Source organism: Anser anser, assembly GCF_964211835.1.
Source record: "Anser anser genome assembly, chromosome: 6".
NCBI classification, from domain to species: domain Eukaryota; kingdom Metazoa; phylum Chordata; class Aves; order Anseriformes; family Anatidae; genus Anser; species Anser anser.
In genome coordinates, this window is record NC_139726.1 from 39350383 (window position 1) to 39370373 (window position 19991).

Here is a 19991-nt window from a genome sequence, read left to right on the forward strand (position 1 = left end):
TTAGAGTACTGTTTAGAATATGAAACAAATCACATTCTCAAAATCAACAGCAGACTGTGTTGGCTTTCATAATGTATATATGGATATATGTGTGTATATGTATACACATACATATATACACACACATATACAGATACGCTGTGGGAACTCCCCAGCATAAACTAAGCAAGAAACTTTTGATAGAAAATGCTCTAAATACTGTTCCCTTCTAATCTGAGTACACATGGAGGAAAACAAGTTCCTAGCAAATGCACACACTTAAGCTATGTGAACACTTGTCTCCCTTCTATTAATTAGTTTTCCTTAACAGTGTTAACATAAATAAATACGATGCCCTAAACACCACATTTCGGAATTGAAAGTTTTGTTCTGCACAGTCCTTTGTTAATACAATACCTAATGCTGTCAAGAAGTGTGCTTATATACACGGATTTTTATCCACTTCAGGTAATTTCTGTATTCATCTATAGTTGTCATTATTTTTAAGGATGTATACAAGAAGTGCTATTTTACCTCTAAGTAAATAACTTCTGTTGCTTTTAAGAGTATGCATGCAATTTAGCAAAAATCTCCTCTTACATATCGGAGGCTTAACTGAGTTTGAGAAGGAAAAAGAATGTAAAACAAAAGAAACCAAAGCTGTAATTTAAATAACTTTCATAACTGACAAGAATATGAAGCTAACACTTTTTGAATAATTCTACTCTCAAGATGTATTTTACAAAAAGAAATAATGTAGTTTGCAGCAATCTTTAAGACCAGAGAGCATTTATGGCAGAAGACTTACCTCCCTCACTATTCCAAGCATTCTGCCATTAACACATTGGAAAATAGTCACTCTGAAAGCATGGGGAGGAATGACAGATAGGAGTGCACTGAATAGGCAGGAAATAAGCTTTGTTCAGTAATTGTCTTCTCCTTGGAAAATTCCTGCACCAGTTCCTGAGCAACAATGCACCATTGAAAGGTTAATAAATTATTGAGTGGCATCCAGAACCATTCTCCTGAATAGATGATCATGTTTTGCACTTAAGTAGAAATATGAAAGTCTGTTTATGTAGGAAAATAAATCCATTCAAACAACTGATAGCATATGCTGTAGAACCATTTTATATAAGCTGAAGTGTTCTCACATTCTTAAATGATGAAAAACCCAAAGAGTAAAAAAAAAAAAAAAGACTGATTTTAAGATGTTCCTTTCCCTTAAAACTTTCTCCAATGAACACCAGAACTTAACCGCTTAGAAACTGAAGCTGTACAGATAAAACTTCACATTTCTGTATGAACATTTCCATTTCTAGCAGACTGTTTCTTTTAAGCTCCATGTTATGTGCAGCTCAGCTGCTTCACAAAATTGAGAAAAAGAACCTGTGATAAAGTAGCTGAAGGCTAAAATACACTAAAACCAGCTGAAGAGTCCTAAGACTGTGATCGGTGCAGAAACTTATACTGAACACCTGAAAGACGTGAAGGATGTATACACAACACTGCAAGCTTCAAAAGCTAAAAGATTAATAAAAGATAAAAGATTTATCTGTGGAGAATTGTATTGAAAAAGAATAAAAGAGAAACCCTGTTCTAAGATTCACAGTACCGTTTACGAGTACCTGGATCAACACGGTATCTGTAAGTTTGCTAGAGACACCTTCAGGACTGATGTTTCCATGCTCCTGACAGGACCAAGGCACTTGACAGATTCTGACGAAAGGCTAATGTAAGCCTACAGTATGTCAAAGATGACACCATTGAAGAGAGACCCCTCCAGACTGGATCAAAAGATACACAGCTGTAACTTCTATTATTGAACTGTTTGTCCAAGTTTAAGAAGCCAGATGTTTCCTCTTATAAATAGGAACCACTGCTATGGCAACAGACCAAATGAAGTGTCCAATAAAATGATAAAAGAGCTTGCTGGAAAGCAAATAATCTGTGTGTGCAAGCATCCATTTTTCACAAAAACAGCTAAATAAAGAGCTTTATATTTTTTTCCAGCAAACTTGAAAAAACAAAATATTGTTTTTACTGAAATCATAGCAAAGAGCAATCTGAGACTCACAGATAAATATCCTATGATTTGAAAAGGAATTTAAGACTCTACTTAGTATCTGAGCCACAATGAATGGAAAGGTAGCTGAAAAGTCTACATAGGTTTCATTCTCTCCAATTCCTTTCCAAACAAAATATATCTTCTTCTGTTTTCCAGATACAAACACATTGTATTCCTCTGCCACTGAGACTAACTAATATTCATAACAGATTTTGACTAATCAGTTACTGAATCAAAGTCATTAAACCTTTCAAAATGTACAATAAATGACAATAACAAGAATACTGATAAGTTATATGCAAAAATGTTTTAACCTTTTAAATTGCAGTGAAGACAGAACAGACAGATCTTTTTACAGCCCTAGTAATTTGCTTACTATTAATGCGAAGTTACTGTGCCTCTTTGCTAAGGCCCAAATATACAGAAGGCCTTGTACAGCTTCTCTTGAACTATAAGCACCTCCATCTGAATTGTCTTGGACAAATGAGTCAGGAGATCCTGGAAGTTCTTGTATTATTATCCAAGATAGTCTGAATACATTGTCATTCTTCCTCCTCTCCATCTGAGTCAGTGCTTAAAAGGTCCTCAGCCTAGGAGGAGCGAGGCAGAGAAGATACTGTTGGTGAAAGCAACATTTAAGTTGTGGAAACAACATCTAAGTAGACCGAGACTGCTTCACAAAAGTCAATGAGAAACTCATCGTCTAAAGTGGTAAGAAAGAAATATGACAGCAGCTGTTGTAAAGGTCTGGTGTATATCTTTCTATGAATGTTCAAAATGGCTGAAGAATGTAAGAATGGCCTGATACTCACTGATATTTGAAGTTTTTTATGGCATATGCAAAGGCACAAGCATTTTAAGAGTTCAAATCAATACTGTAAAGTGCCCAGAGAAGCTTTACTGTATGTTTTAAAACAAATACTTGCTTTCAAGAAAATGACTGCAATAGATGAAGAATACTGTCACCATAGCTCCTTCTTTTGTATGATCTCAAAGTAAAGTGCTAGAGGAACTGAAGATACTGACGACTGCTGTGTGCAAGCTATAACACTGAGCTTACAGTTTAATAAATTACACTGTTATATTTAATTTAAAATTTACATACTATAGTATCTGCTTATTACAAATGCTACCTTCTTTGAAAAAAAAAATATCTGAAGAACCAACATGACAAAAGCTTCTAGCAGCTGGGTACAGAAGTTCATGCAACTTTGTAGCACAGTTAGGTACATCAAGGTTCAAAACTTTATTCACTGCTGTTCATTTGAACTTTATAGTGAAAGGCATTTATCACCTGAATAAATACACATACTTCTCTTATTGTTTTTTATAGGTTATAAAATATCATTTAGTAGCAAAATTAGGAAAAAAAATACCTTAAAATCAATTCCACCTACAAAGATGCGATTTGGAGTAACTGTCCCAAATCTTGGAGCACCGGTTGAATTATTTAATGGCACTGGTAACACAGTGTTGGGAGTTGAAGGTGAAGATTCTGTTTGCGTCTGATTTGCAGCCTGTTGATTGAAAAAAAAAATAATCAAAGATTTACAACAGCTTACATAGTACAAGCTACTAAGAGAAGAAATTCTAAACAGAAAATACAGAATTTTTGGTAGGCACAGCAAATGCTGAACAGTTGAACATTTAGCACATTTATTTTTATTCTGAATCCAACCTTATAAAGTATTTATATATAAGCTTAGTTTTAAGCCATTCCATAACATCTTAAATCAACTACAATCTGACATTTCACTTACACTTAAATATCTTACACAAATTGGTATTTAGGATCTAATCCCCAAATCCTTTTGTTTGTGTGTGTGTGTATGCGCAGAGCACCCTGCTGTATGAATCCCAAATTATTTATTCTATTTTGGAGATGAATTTATATTAATTAGAAGCCCCTGAATTTATGCCTTTTATAGCAACAACCTTTTAAGTCAACAGCTTCAAACTGCACTCTTTCTCTCACACATACATGACTCTTCCTCACGGAGTCTCTGGATCACCACCTGTACTGCATGGACACAAACATCTCCATTACTACCCTTAGCCCTTTGTTATGGAGCACAGTCTGCTTCACACGGTAAGATTTGAGACTAGTCTTCCCTGATGGGACATTAAAAAAATAATAATAATGTACTGAAGATTAGTCATCTATCACATACTAAACTCATCAGTCTCTGGTAAACAGTGGTAGCATGGATAACACTACTTTCTGCTTGTCACCAAGTCTCTCTCTTCACAAACTGTTATAGTACAAAGAGTCAGAGCAAGCTCTCCTAAACTCTTTCTGTATCTTGTTTTAGCTGTACTGGTTATAATACTCACATGTCAAAAACAATTATAATCCCCACAGACCCAAAGGCTGGGAAGAAGATGGAAGATGGAAGAAGATTTTCTGTCAAGAACAACTTCTGAAGTATGAACAGGTTTCTTTCTTCACCTCTTACATGAAATACAACATTCTATTTCATAATTAGGTGCAGAACCAAAATATCAGAATTTAACTATTTAACTACAAGGTAAGACATAACATTCGACTCCACATGCAAAAGTCTTACCTTTTCTTCCTAAATTTTACTTTCCAACACAAATTTCAAGAGTTTTAAGTCTTATACAAAGAAAAAAACAAAACAAAGAACCCAAATGGAAGAAATGAGGCGTTAAACACACCAGTTGTGAACTCCCAAGAGAGTAAAAAAACCCCTAACATTTGAAAATCTTAAAATCTTTATTCTGATAGTCATCTCAAGCAATTTCTCCTCTCTTTAATGCCATTGTAGCAGTAAGAAAACAGGATCAAAAAGGATTTGTGTGCTAATTTAATGTGATTATTTGTGTTTTTAAACTACTTTTATCATGCGATTTGTTTAGAACAGTGTGCATGTGTAAATTTGTCAGTACTTTTACGTCTTTAGTGTTTGACAACTGCTCCTTTACCAGTATCAACAGTTTTTCATTTTTACGTTGAAAACCAAATACTACATGGGCCTGGTGATTAATCCCACCTTCCAACTTTGACTCGCCTCTTTTTACCACTCCTATCCCGTAACATCAGAAATCAGACATCAACCTCTCCCAGTGATTTACGATTTTACTTCTGTGGCTCTACAGGCCTTCAAAACATGGTCATCCTTAACTGCACTGGGACACGCAAGGGGGCTGAGTTTTAATGCAACGCCGGGGGCTGTTCAACACAGAAAGCGAGTGGGATGGCCAGAAGCTCTGACACTTCTGCTGAGGAGAAAAGCTGAAGGGCTGAACTGCCCAGACCGCCATGTCCTGTGGCATAAAAGAGAACTATACAGAATGTAAACTATACAGAGGCTCTGCCGCCTCGGGTGGGTCAGGTCTTCCAAGCGCTTATGTCTAGACGTCATGGCAGGGGGCTGCCTCACCAGCCCGCAGCCACCTCAGCGCGCAAAATGGCGGCAGGCCGCAACCGGCGGCGGGGGCGCTTTGGCGGGAAGGGGCTGCCAACAGCCGGGCGGGGGCAGCCCCGTCCCTGTAGACGAGGCCACGGGGCGCAGAGCCGGGCCCTCGGCACCCGGCCCCCACGCCCGCCCCTCGGCGGAGCGGCTCCCTCGGCCTGGGCGGGCGCCCGAGCCCGCCTCTCCCCGCAGCGGTCCTCACCGCGCCGTCGGGCTCCATCTGTCTGCCGCCACCGCCGCCTCAGCTCCAGCACGTTCCCGGCACACGTCGCGTCTTCGGCTCCGCCTCGGGCCCTGGCGACGAGGTCCGGGGAGAAGAGGAGAAGGGGGAAAGGCTAGGTGTGCGGCGACAGGAGGGCAGCGGGGTGCAGGGGAGGCACACAACAGCCCTTCCTCACCCCAGCGCCCGGCCCCGCCCCGTCGAGGGGCTCCCCAGCACCCCGGGGCCCCGCCGACCTCCTTCCTGCGGGGAGAGCGCCCCTTCTGCGGCCTCTGTGCCTCTGGGGCCTCTCCTCCCGTTCTAGAGCCCCGCGGCTCCAACGTCGTTCCCCGACCGCCGCCGCACCCGGCACCCGCTGGCGCCGTCACTCACCGCCCGCGCCTCGGGACCCCGGCCGGCCCTGGGCGGGGAGGGCTTCGGGAAGGGGGCCCCGAGGCGGGCACCCGCACCCCGGCAGCTTCGGGGGGAGCCTGGCGGCACTGCCAGGTGAGCGCAGCCCGGCCGTCTCCGCCGCCCTGGGGAGGTGAAATGCGGCCGCTGCCCTCCTGTCCCTCAGGGAGAGGTCGTGCGCCTCACCTGTTCTCTGGCCTCAACGGAAGAAGGACCCCCCCCCCCCCCCCCCCCCCAAGTGAAGTTGTTCCCTACAGATGACTCACCAGGCCGTACCTGATGGAGGCAAAACATAGTTTAGACTTTCTACTTGTCAGACTTCATAACTGGAGAAGCCGAAGTCCTTAGCACAACTCTGAGACCTCTACTGTTTCCGAAGAGACTCAGAGGCAGGCTGTCCTGACCACTGTGCAACACAAGGCCAGGGATAACCTTAGAGATGCAATTTGGGGGCCTCTAGCAGAGAGGACTGGAAAACGCCAGTCATTTTCATGACCAATTCTCAAAAAGTTGCAGCTTTTTTCAGCTGTTACAGAACCAGAGGAGACGGATTGATAGTAACACTTCTGTTAGTTGTATGTCTGTGGTGTTTAATGAACAGCACCGCAACCTGTTTACACTTACATCATTTCATGCTGGTTGCAGACGCAAATTGCCCTGAAAGTAGCTGTGCTGCTTAAAAAGGTCTAGGGAACAAAAAAGATTCAAATGTCTAGATCATTACCAGTGGAGTTGCAAGGTACAGCCTTGCAGAAATGCTTGGTTTGATGATGGCAAGAGCTAAAATCCCTACAAATGTATTCTGGGAGAACCATCCCAGTGTAAAAGCTGCTTTTCAAACTGATTAAACAACCAAGAAACAAAAATCAAACATTCACAGGCTAAGTCACAGCAGCTCAATACTGAAATACAACGTCAGGATTACTGCAGGGTCAATCTATCATTGGCTACTCTCTTGCTGTACTTGTTTTGGGTGCTTTGAAATAAAATCTTCAATGAAGATTATCTTGTCTACAACAAATTATATTTTAGTCCTTAGAATATAACAAATTATATTTTAATCCTTCCATCTTGCTTAAATTTGTTTTATGCAAACAATATGAACCCAATCTAAAACCAACAGTGCTTTCCATGTATTGCATCATTTACTTCTCAATGAGCATAGGCAGGGCACAGATTCGCACTCCTTGCGGATACCCTATGCTGCTTTTTCCCTTTCTGTTCTTGCTTCAGCATGTACCAGTTTCTATAACATTATTGTTACCACAGGGAACTAAAAAAATAAATAAGACCTTCTATGAATTCTGTGTCTAATGCTTAACTGTTAGTAGTGATTTTTTTAAGCTCTTTGAGTAAACTATAAAAATAAAGGCAATTTTAGCAGAGCTGATGAGATTTTTAGAAATAGTTGGTATTTCATGACAGAACCCTGCTGAACTGCATTTATTCACGTGCTTTTATGAATATTTATCATGCAGCAATACAGCTTATCCTAGGAACAGCTGTACATTTTAATGATCTGTAAAGCAGAATAGACCAAACCTTTCATGTGCTTCATATGTTGATTTGGGGAATTCAAAGTCGCAACAGCTGAAGGAATACAGAAACATTAAAGTGTATTTTGCACAGTTTTAATTGTTGGATATTCTGCATTACACCTCTTTCTCAGGTTAGAAAACTAAATCTAGGACATTTACATTTAAAATAAGGCAATTGTGACAAAAATAGGACGTTCACAAATAAGTGAGAACGATTGATCTATTTTTTATTTTGGTAACTTAAAAACTGAAAATCTGAAGATCCAACACATCTATAAATTTAACAAGATTACTAGCAGAGCTGACAAAAAATGTTGCCACGCACGCAGGATTTAAATATTACACCAAAAGTTGCTGGGCTGCCCTAGAACCGTGTGGCTGCTTCTTTAATGGAATAGCATCCTGGTCTAGCAAGTCATTCTCAAAGGAAATCAGGAGTATGTCTGTTTTTCCCATCTCTGCACGTCAGCAATATACACAGCATGAAGTGATCTCTCCTACAGTTCTCTCCCACAAATTAAAAGGCAGTGCTGGACAAAGACAAGAGTCTGACTGTGCTGGTTCCTGTAGACTCTCGCCTTTTGTCCTTTTTATAGGATCAGAGAAAGCCAGAGGTTAAGTAAGAAAACATAAAATGAAAAAAGAGAGAGAGAAAAATAGGGAGAAAAACTGATTTGGGAGGATAAAGGAGGAAAATGATTTTCCAGGCTCAAAAAGATAAGTGTAATTTTATGAGTAATACCTGGGCCTGGCAACGGACTACTCTTTCAATGATTGATTGCATGACCTTCAAAAGCCACAGTACCTCTTTTGCTAGTATTACTTATCTGCAGATAATAATGGCAGATTACCTACCTGCATCTTAAGATCCTTCAGTGGAAATCCAAGCATTAATATATTGCAGTTGTTAACTTGACCTGATAAAAGATTACTTACTTCCTGCTCTCAATTTCATAAAAATGTCACAAAGGATGGAACTAAAAGACTGACTTCTGTCTCTATTGCATAGAATGCATTTGTATTTTAAAAAAGAAGTAATTTATGAAGATGTACATGGTGATTTCTCTTATCAGCTTGTGAATGGATTCTTCACACCTTGAACCTGAACCAGAACAATCAAAAAAACAAGAGCTCTTACATATTCAAGGAATGTGAGGAAGCCTTCTGCAAGAGTTACAGTGCTTATCAGCAGGTTATGGTGGTCACCTACGGAGTGCTAATGAATAAAAAAAGTATGGTTGGTGCCATGTGAAAAATGCAGAAGGAAATGACTTGTTTCTGGGAACTTTTCCTTTTATTCAAATGTGTATGTGTATTTCTCTGCTACGTTTCCATCTCAGGCTCTTTTCCCACACTGTTCCCCTTACTTAAGTTAGTTGTACACATCTCTCTTGTGGATGAGCCATGATTCCTCAGCCCATCCCAACTTCCACCCTTCTCTCTGCCCTGTGTCTCTACCTCCTACTTTGTTTCTGATTGCTCTAACTGTATTTTTGCTCACTCCCTCTTGTCTCTGTCCCCCTTTCTTATCATAATGCTGCACTGGTACGCTCTACATCTTTAGCCCCTGTACTCATCATAGGGTGGGTACTGGGGGCTCTGGGAATACTGCAGGACTCTAGGATAGTACTGGAGGGGCTCTGAGAGATACTGGGGGCACTGGGAGGGCTTTGGGGAGCTCTGGGGACACTGGGATTACATGGGAGGTATTGAGTAGTTTGGAGGGGGGCTTTCGAGAACGCTGCAAGGTACCTGGGGGCTCTGTTGGACACTGAGAGATCCAAGGGCAGGACACAGGGGTGGCTGAGTGGTGTTCCCACCCTGTTTCCTATGACTCTCTCCAGCTGAGCTGCTCTGCTCAGATCTTATTTGCTGTGTCATATGGAAATGTCACATGAATATACGTCACATGGAATATTAATAGATCTCCAATTAGGTGGGTGAAGAGAAAATTATCAAACTCCTCCTCATTTACTTTTACTTAGCCTGACAGCCTTGACTGGCTTTTCCTCTCATTTTTTCCCTACTGCGTTTCCATTAGTCAAATAAAAATTTAATGTTCATCCTGACTTTGATAAATTTCAGGTTTTTGACTATTCTTTTACCATTGTCATAATATTTTACATGTTTCAGTGAACTAAATGTAAAATTCTGCAGACAAAAATACCAAAGTAGAAAAGATTATAAACAATTGATGTGTATTATTAAACAAATGGGAAAAATACTTGCAAGAAAGAGAAAGTATCAGGCTTTGCTTGCTCTGGGAGTGTAAAGCTTCATGAATGTAAGTGTAATCTAATAGCACCTATACACCATCATAATGTTAAAGAGATTTTCTTATAAGGTAAATGTGTTCACTTGATCACCATCAGGCAAATGACTCTATGTTCTAATCCCACTTTTTACAACTTGATTCTTTGACTTTCATTAGATGTCTAGGAACTTATGTGATGCCAAATTAAAAAAAAAAAAAAAGAAAAAAAGAATCTCACTGTAAAAATAGGATGTTGCTAATGTGTTCCATACACAAAATTTTAAAGAGTCTTAATTTTCTTTATCTTGTTTTGGAACCAGTACTCCAAAATGCCAGGAGCTTTTCTCTCTACTGACTTAGTGATTTAAGATGCTGTACATAAATTCATTGTAAGAGCCAAGCTATGTTATTGTTGTCCATTACATATTTTCTTTTCTTTTCTTTTTTGTGCATGTGGTAATTTACTTCTTACATGCAGGTTTTCAGATTCAGATAAAACAGCTGCTTCTGTTTTAGCAGATACCACATTTATGGGGGAAAATTTGCATATATTCCTGCACGTTTCTGTTGGTTTTGTTCTACTATCTGCTTCTCAAAACTTATACATGAAAAAGTGGAAGAAAAGTATAACAGAACATAATTGCTGTTACTTAGAACCACTATTCTGAATAGCTGAACATAGAAGTAAAGTAGTCACCCTTGATTTTGTCTTGTCTTTCCCACAAAAAGTTCTATACTATATAGAGCTGTGTATCGAGTGTATACGGTATACACTCCAACTAATGGATCAATTGTCAACCTACCATACACTTTTCTCTTGTGAATGAAGAACTTCTGTAGCTGCAGCCCTGAACAGCTTCAATTCAGCATGGTTGTAAAGATATGAAACACATCAAGAAGTAATGTCTTTTCCAGTGTTTTCCTTCCATCTTTACGTGAGTTAAGTACCTAGGAGTCAAAAGAGAACTGAAATGGGATGAAGGCAGCTGAGTACAGGAAGAAAAGTTTGTGCTTGGTTTCATTCTATACATTATGGTTTAAATTACTTTCCATGTCAATTGACTGAAACGAATAGGGAATTTAATGCTGAAAAGCAGAATTGCAACTGTAAAGTAGCAATTGCAGAGATGAAAGCAATACATTTTACAATGCAAGTCTGATGACCTCTTTTAAATACTTGGTTTCTGACATTTATTATTCAATTTTACACAAATAAGCTTAGCAAACTTTAATGGGCAACACTTGATCATAATCTACTTGTACAGTGACAGAGTATTTTACCTGGAGATCTCAAATAACTCTATGAAAAAGGTCCCTTCCTCTGAAATTTTCTACTATTGCTTTACTTATTTTTAGTTAAGTAGGAGGAACAAGAACTCAAAGCATTGGTTTTTAAAATGGATTCCTTATCTTTCCCTACTCAACACTGAACTTGAGTTATTTTTAAGTAATGTGAAGGAATTTTTCCATATTAATATTTCAGGTAGAATAAAGCTGTAAAAGACCACTTTTGTTGTCTGTGTGAGTGACTAGGGGATTTTTTTCTTTATTTTTAATTTTGCTAAATTTGTAATTCTGCATTTTGTAGAATGCAATCGCTTTCTCTGATGTGTGAGCTTTGTAACAGTTTTACCTTTTGACTTTCACTCAAATTAAGGCTTTCAGAGTATCTGGACTGATATGTAATTTAAATTCTATTTGATTTATTGGTAGTGGCTCACGGGAAATAATTCAGTGTAAATTTGGGCCTATGTTATGGATGTGGGGATTTACAAAACAAGTGCTACCATTCAGATGGACCAGAGAATCTTGGAGATCTTTTCCAACAACTCTTCCTTTCCTTTTCCCTATCTTGCCCCAAATCACAAACCCTTGAGAAATGGTCTGTTCAGCTAACTGAGCCTCACCATGTATAATACCTACAGATATGAACATTTATTGGAATCCTTGGACATCTCACTTGCAGGGCATTTACAGGCCAAGTCCTGCTGTCTTTTGGCAGCAGCATAGCCTGAAAAGTTAATACACTTTAGTTTTTACTCTCCCTAAATCTTGCCAGTGAGTCTGACAGCACACCTGAGATTAGATGAAGAGAAGGTAAAATTAGACTAGAATGGGGTAGTTAAAGGATTCTTCCAAGCCACAGCCTGAATAGGTGTCTTCTAAATTTGCTCAGAACAGGCATAATTTTCACTTTTCCTGGGGATTTGAATGTAAATTGCTGCATTTGGGAGTAAAACTCTATAGTCTTTAATGTGCAAAATGCTTCACTTTTGCTAATGCTGCTATAAGCTACTGTGGGAGTTAGTATAAACTGTACAGATTTCAACTACCAGCTTATTTAACCCGACTCAGAAAAGATATAGATAAACAGTGGTTAACAACGCTTTCAACTGAAGCACATTAGCACTCCCACAGTGGCAAATTTCAGGAAAATAAGCTTACGTAGATTAGTCATTAGCCTTTCTATTCCATGTCCCTAGAATAGCTTCTAACCTGACATTTAGCAACAAGAGATTTTGCAATAAAAGGTTAAGTATACTTCATCCTGATGGAAAGTATTTTTAATCTTCTTAAAATCCTGTTCAGTTAACATCGGGGAATGTAAGTTATTTGGCGATTACATTTTCATCAACAAATCTTTTATATTTTCTTGGGGATGACTTTCTCTAATGAATTAAGTGAGGCCAAATTTGCATGCATGAGGCCAAATTTGTATGCATACTTTTAGCAAGTCTTTAGATCCATCTATCCAGACACACGGAAGCTTATATTTGGAAGTGGTATCAAGGACTGGGCCAAAGATTGCATAACTTCAGCTCCAGCATAAGAAAGCAGACTTTACAAGGTTCCTATCTCTTTTTCCCATCACATCTACCACCATCTTAAGCCAGTGTAGGAACTGTCAAAAACACTGGGAAAAACTGCCTTGACGTTTTTCAAACGTTAAGAAATCAGATTTCTCTGAAATGAGGCAGATGAGGTACGGTTCTTTACACTCTTTCCCTGGGTAGCCAGTCATGCATGGGAGATCTGAAAGTAGCAATGTTCTTCCAACACTGACATACTTTGGTTCCATCTGGTTTAGTGTTTTTGTTTGGATGAAAGGTGCAATTCTGAAGCAAGTCTCCTGATCATCCTAACTTACTTACTTGGTTCACATCACAGAGCAGTTTCTGAGTGTGCAAACCACCTTATTCTCATTGAAACTAAAGTAGAATTTGTGCCCCAAGAGCTCGGCTACCACACACTCCTGTACAGCCACTCTATTCACGGGGCTGCATTAGGGATTTTCCCAAGTAACCCTCACCCAAAATGCCTGTGGTATGGATGTCAGACCGTCCAGTCCTGTTATATTATTTGATACTTTTCATGAGATCATTGTCAGGAGCCCCCCAACAGAATTCCTAATGATGAGTGGTCTTTTCTCCTGAGGGTTGGGCTACTGCATACCCCCTTGTTTACAACCAAATTTAACTTGCTTACAACCAAACCTAGTTAAGCAATACAAAATCTTTCAGAGAAATCACATGAAGAAGGAAGTTGTGGGTCTGATTAGCAGGCAGAAGAATAGCCTAGATTCCATGCCTGCGATACTCACAACTTGCCTCCAAACTCTTTAACTGCAAAACAAGTATGAATGTGGCTACTGTTGACATTGCTAGCAATTTTCTTCAGAGGTGGCAAAATTACGTATGCTGATAGTAGCTTTTTAATTGGGATTATCAGAAAGCATTTTATCCTCGGTAAAAAGAATACCTGACTAAAAATATCATTTAACACTAATGCTGCTTCCCCAGCAGCTGCACAGTTCATGATAACCCAAATGTTCCCAAAAAATGGCATATAAGTGCACAGGAACCGTGGTGCCACATATATTCCTAACACTGAATATATCCATTGAGTTGGCAAGGGTGCCAAGGGCTGCGACATAGTATGCTGGCGTGAAATTGTATCTGTTGGTAGGTGAATTACCACAGAAAGGGAAAAATGGATGATATCGTTCATAGCAGTTAACAAGGAAGTTCACATAACCTGAAAGGTCGCAACAACTACAGTTAGGTTTCTATGCATGTGACACAGCCAAAGACATAATAAAAGCACTGATCTCAGGAGTTAAAAAGAGTTCAGTGAAAAAGACAGTCACTGGTAACCGTTCTCATTAAATGGAATTACCACCTATTTTAAAGAAGAGCCATTACTATTAAGTATCATTAGACTTGAAAATGAATTGATGTTTACAACTCCTCCAAATCCTTCAGACAATTTCTGTTATAACGTATACAACCTGCCTTTTCTTTCCTTGCACAAACTTAAGCAACTAGCAACTAAACATAGGGAAATTGACAAAGCTTCACAAGTTACATCAAAGAATAAAGTCTATCAATGCATATAGAAAGGTTTTGCCAAAGTTGTAGCACTGCTTCTGGGATTATCTGATGTTGTCCATTTGAAGACCTTGATGTCAATTACTCGTTAACTACCTGAGCTTCAATCACTTCAGACAAAATTTGAAGATGGGTGCATGCCTCATGTTGTGATTTTTCGTTTACGTAAAGGGAAAGGAATTCTTGTGAAACATCTATCCTTGAAAATCGGAATAGGAAAAAATGTTCATAAATTATTTACAAAAACAAACCAACATATGATGTTTTTCCATCCTACCTTTGAAGAGTTCAAACATCGCTGAAGTCAGATTTGGTAGACGAAGCAGGGATGTCCTCTTTCCTGTCAGTACAAAAAATAGTTCAAATGTTGCTACCTGCTATGCCTCTGAAAAATTTGTTTAAAGAATCTCTGTATCACAGATCTTATTCCCCTGTTCACACCAGACATTACCTAAACCAGGCTCCAATCATTCTCCTCTGCAGCTGTGGAGCAGTTGTGCCGTATCACGTCCAAAGCCAACCAGCAGAGCTATCAGCTGCAATGTTCTCTTTCTGCCCGCAATGACCCATCGCTATGCCCAGGCTGGGGCTGAAGAAGACATGTAGGTTGTACGTATAGTGGCAAGAGCTGAGCCTGCAGGAGGGAGCAAATGGGTAAGGCAAGCCTATAGCATGAGCAACGAAAGAAGTACCCCCAACGGTGGTAAAAAACATGCCACAACTGTTCTGTCACGGTTGTTTGTTCCTGTTGTTGTCCCTGTGCTGAGTGGTCCATGGCAGGTGGTAAGCAAAAGATGGTAGCAGTTACTAGGAGGATCCAGGTAAGGGAAGGAAGAACAAGAGGTAATGAGTACCAGAATGCCTTGTTAAAACTCCTTGAAGAAGGAGCTGGGTGGCAGTGAAATGTGGCACCTGGAGAAAGGTGAGAAGTGGGCCCTATCTCATGGTGAGGAAAGCAGAGAGAACAGTCTTGTTCCCATGGATTATCCTTTGTAGTAAGAGGAGCCAGAGTCCTACAGCATTATAAGTGATTGCAGTGTGCACATCAAAGGATATTACACTGCATGAAATTAACCTTAATTCTGGTGTTGGGTAACTTTTGGGTGGCTCTTTGCAGTGCTCACAGTCTTCTCATACGCACTGACCTCCACACAGAAATCAATACATTCCACTACAAGCTTGAGCCTATGCCTATATAGTAAACAGTGGTTGTAAAATAGGGTAAGATCAGGACCTGAGTTTTTGATCATGAGTTAAGAATTGGTGGCCTCTTCCAAAACTGGAGTATTCTAATTATTAAAAACATTGGATGAGCCTGACAGTGCTGCCAGACAGTGAAAATAATTCACCAGTGACTTCAGCTGGAACATGAAAATCATTAAGACAGAGACACATCAAAAAGCTACTTCTTGCTAACTCAGAGAAGACACAACATTTATACTACCTAGAAAATAAAATAAGAATATATATAAGCACAGTGAGACTTTTTTTTTTTTTTTACAAAGTAGGAGGCAAGGCAAGAGTCATCCAAAGAGAGGCACTGAATGAAGTAATATAAATATGTTTAAAAAAACAAATAAAATTTGAAAACATACATAGTATGTTTTAAGTTGAAGATTATGACCTTTTGACTGTATTTGCTGAATACAGACTCAAATTTGCAAATTTGCTTTTTTTATCTAGCTTAGAAACATAGTAATAATTATATAGGCAAAATAGGAGTTGGAGTTGTTTTGCAAAAACCTGAGTGAAGCTTAGCAACAAGTACATCTTTGTATAAATGAATTAGAATATTACTGTGCTTTTTTGTTTTATAATTATGTATTCAGGATATAACAACACAGAAAAACATGCACAACAACCACTAAGACTAAAGAAATCACTACTTTAAGAATTATCTAGCAGTACATTTTCTCATCAATAGCTTTGCATGAGTCTCATCAATTCCAAAATGAATTATGACTTCCTATCATTGAGGATGCATACTTGGAGAAATTACAACTTGTTCTCTATTGCTCTTTTCCAGTCTTGCAAATGCAATGCTCCTGACATAGGAAAAGGTGTCAGTTTTCACACTCCATCAGTCATGGTCAATTGCTGCAGGAGCACCACTTTCATGCTCCCAGCAGAACACTTAATTTTAAGAGCTTCCCAAAATGCACTATCTAAGGGGAAAGTAGTGGCTTATGTAAGCTATATTCCAGCACAGCTCTGAAAAGACTGTATTTTCAGCTCTCTTATGGCACAAAATACACCCACTGAGGAATAATTGTATGCTTCGAGGACAGAGTAAGTTGAGTATACCAAAAAAACATTAAAAGAGACACTGCAGGCACTTGCTGACTCACGCGCTCAGACAAACACAAATAGATTTTTTTATCTATCATCTTGCCTTTCTTAGCCTGAGTGAATTCCTTGACTGTTTTTGAAAAACTGCCCCTATCTCTTCCTTTCTACCCATTTTAGGATATGTCTGTGCTGCAGATTTCATGCAGTATTGAGATACAGAGAGTTGTTTTAGATGAGTTGCTTCAATATGAAGCAGAAAGTCTGAGCAGAAGTTACACACAGACTACTGGAAACACTATGTAAGAACCTACAGAAGATCTTCTCTGCCTCCACCATCTAAACTACGTACCTGCATAAGAAAGCATTCCAGGATGTCCAACATAATGTCAAAGAGAGAATGCCTCTGTCTTGTCATTTCCATTGCTCCGCAAAAAAACTGATCCTTTTGAGTGTTGTCCTGAATATGTAGCTCCACGTCCTGTAAGATTCAATACAAAAATTGTGAACTGTAATATAATAAGAATTTAATCACTTCAAAGTTGCATAAAGTATTCTTGTAATTATGTTCTCGATCTTTCCTTCTGGGTAAAGTCTGAACCTCCACACCGTACTGCTGTGAGGGCATGGCCCTGCTGGGCTGTCCAGGACTGTGTCTGGCCCTAGCTTACCTCGCCAGGCCTGATTCTAATCCCACCTGCGGACTGATGTCCTGGTCTGTCCTCAGCCTGTCCCCATGGAGATGCCTGATGCCCTTGTGCTCCCTGGCAGGGGTGCTGTGAGTCGCTGCCCTGCCTGCCCCAGTGCAGACCCCAGCCCGTGCCGCATGCTGACACGTACAAGCCAACAGCACGCTTACTGCCTTTTAACATAACAGAATGTGGATGAAGTCAATCTGTTACAATTTACGGTTTTTGACTGGTTTCTACTCTAAAAAATTAAGCATGATTTCAGCCACTGTTGTTGTTTGCAAAGCGTACACAAATGGCAAATCACAAACAAGCAATTGGGCAACAATGGACTGCATCAGATCAGCCTACTATAGATATCTGTTAAATACACTCAACACCAAGCAATCTCTTTATTGTTATTTACTTCCTATAAACAGGCTTTTAGGGTAAAGCTTCCTTTTATTAACCTTTTTTTTTTTTTTTTAAACAAGGTATTGGAAAGTATCAAAACCAGTTGCTCTTTCCTCTCAAATTCCTGCTTCTTCATATTTAGGAACAGCAATAGATACAGACATGTGAAAGACATCCAGAGGTGTGCAGTCAGAAATACAGCACTAAAAATAGTTACTGTTTTATTATCTTCTGGAGAGAAGTTTTACTGAACCGTCTCTTAGCTGTACTATACAACCTCTGCATCCTGGGGACAAAACAGATACAATTTGTTGTGTGTTCCCCATAGGTTTGACGTTTATGAAACTTATAAACTTCAGGATACTTGTAGGTCCTTTTCCATTAAAGATGTCAGATATCAAAGGTTATCATTTAAGGTGACAATAACATGACTTTAAACTTTTGACAAATGCATTTTTTCATTCTTTCTGCAGACATATCTGGAGAAGACAGATAAATCTCTAATTTGAAATGTTAAGAAATACCGTAGAAAGGATGAAGTTCTTTAGCGTACACGTATCTGCATACAACATGCTACAGACAGTTCCTGTTAGATGCAGCTATGACAGTACTTTGCTGTTTCCAAATAATTAATCTGGTGATTAAACTTCATATGCTTGCACAAAATGCACAAAAAAGCTGCGTTGTTTCCAGTAATAATTCTTCCTGATAGCATACTGCATTGTAATTACCTTTTCCATCATCTTTAAATTAGTTTTCTTAGGTTTGTTTGTGTGACAGTACGGAGCTATACAACCATAAGCTTTTGTTAGTGCTTCTTCCCCCCCCCTTCTTTGCTGTAATGCCTCGATAATATATTGACTACACTGTAAAATATAGGCTGCAACTGAGTCTTCCACTCCCTTACTAGTTTGTTCTCTCCGGTATTTAATGATCAACATTTCTTCAATGTATTTTTTTATTTTTTCTAGGGTTATGTATTTTGTGGCCTTTCCCAATGAAAAACAAAACAAAACTGTTGAACAAACACGTTACAATGTCATTTTTGGGGATCTAATTTAAATGGAAGGGCATGAGAAAAAAAGTTTGGTGGGGTTTTCATCTGTCCCTCATTTAGTATTTCTTTGTGTTGAATGTGATAAATGCTTCAGTAGCCTTGACAAAAACTCTGTTCTTTTTTAACGTGGAGTTATAAATATGATACATAGTCTACGTATATAGCCATCACATCCGTTAGGTGGCAATTACGCCCTGCAGCTCACGGCCGGCTGAGGTAAGGAGCTACCTCACGTCTTCCCTGCCTGACCGCTGGCTGCCAGCAGGTGCCCACCTCAGGAATTAGGCAGTTCCCGAGGAACCCTGAGGCAGGTGAAGCTTTCTCAGCGCCGTCAAGACGGCGGCGGTAACTGCGTGGCGGCACCGACCGCCCCGCTCCCTTCAAGGCAGCGCAGCGACGCTCGGAGCCCGGCCGGCCGCCAGGGGCCGCTGTGGGCTCGGCGTGTGGGGCCTGCGCTGAGCGACGGAGGCTCGGCCGGTGCCGAGGTGGCTCCCTCCCGCCCTCGGTGCCGCGCCTCGCGCCGCGCCCGGCCCCTCAAAGCGGGCTGCACGCGCCGCCTTCCCGCGCCGCCTTTGCACCGAGCGCCGTGCAAACGCCCCGCGGGCACAGCCGCCGGAGCGCTTACCTGCCCCGCGGCCGCTCGCCTCCACGCGCCGGCCGGCCCACCTTCGGGACGGCCCGCGGGCACGCCCCTCGCCACGCCCATTGGCCGTGGCGGCGCCCTCGGGGCGGTTTCCGCGGCGCTGAGTGGCCCGGCGCGCCGTCCGTCAGCGCCGCCTGTCACAACACGCCCGGGCGCCTGTCAGAGCGGCGCGGGGCCTTCGCGGCATTTCCTGCAGCCCCGCTCCCGCCGCCGGCCCCGCGGCCGCCCTCGGGGATGGCCCCGCGGCGGGCAGGCGCCGCTCGCTGAGGGCAGTGCCGCCGGCCGCTCCCCCCGAGCCCCCCAGCCCCAGCCCCAGCCCCAGCCCCAGCCCCAGCCCCGTCCCGTCCCGTCCCGTCCCCCGGGCGCCCCTCGCGGGTCGCCGCCGCCCGGCGGGGCGATGGCAGAAGCCGCGGGCGGCAGGGAGCAGCCGGCGCCTCCCGACGCCGCTCCCCGCGCCGACGAGGAGCCCGAGGCGGCCCCTCACGAAGCGGCGGCGGGCAGGAGGCGGGAGCGCCGCAGCGGCGTGGCGGCCGTCGGGGTCGCCGAGCGCTTCCCCGGCGGCAGCCCGGGGCCGGCGGCAGCCCCGGAGCTCGATGCCGGCCTCCTGGAGGCGGCCCGGGCCGCTCCGCGGCGCAGCAGCATCATCAAG

General features: G+C 41.4%; 2 protein-coding genes across 14 annotated transcripts in view; one reads left to right on the forward strand and one right to left on the reverse strand.

Moving 5' to 3' along the window:
- Positions 1-19395, reverse strand: part of BOLL (boule homolog, RNA binding protein) — a 46016-nt gene extending 26621 nt beyond the window's left edge. For 3 of the 13 annotated variants that reach the window (XM_083843060.1, XM_083843070.1, XM_083843059.1), the window contains exons 1-8: positions 19325-19392; positions 16913-17041; positions 14726-14908; positions 14552-14614; positions 10690-10834; positions 6361-8218; positions 5687-5778; positions 3424-3564 (exon numbers count right to left, since the gene is read on the reverse strand). In XM_083843060.1, the coding sequence (XP_083699186.1) occupies positions 3424-3564; positions 5687-5704 (159 nt within the window). In that variant the 5' untranslated portion in view covers positions 5705-5778; positions 6361-8218; positions 10690-10834; ... (2 more) ...; positions 16913-17041; positions 19325-19392. The other 10 variants (XM_083843062.1, XM_083843061.1, XM_083843065.1 and 7 more) reach the window with 9 other exon arrangements.
- Positions 19396-19605: 210 nt separating this feature from the next.
- The window catches only part of PLCL1 (phospholipase C like 1 (inactive)), a 205138-nt gene continuing 204752 nt past the window's right edge, over positions 19606-19991 (forward strand). The window contains exon 1 of the mRNA XM_083843011.1: positions 19606-19991. Coding sequence (XP_083699137.1) covers positions 19740-19991 — 252 coding nt within the window. The 5' untranslated portion in view covers positions 19606-19739.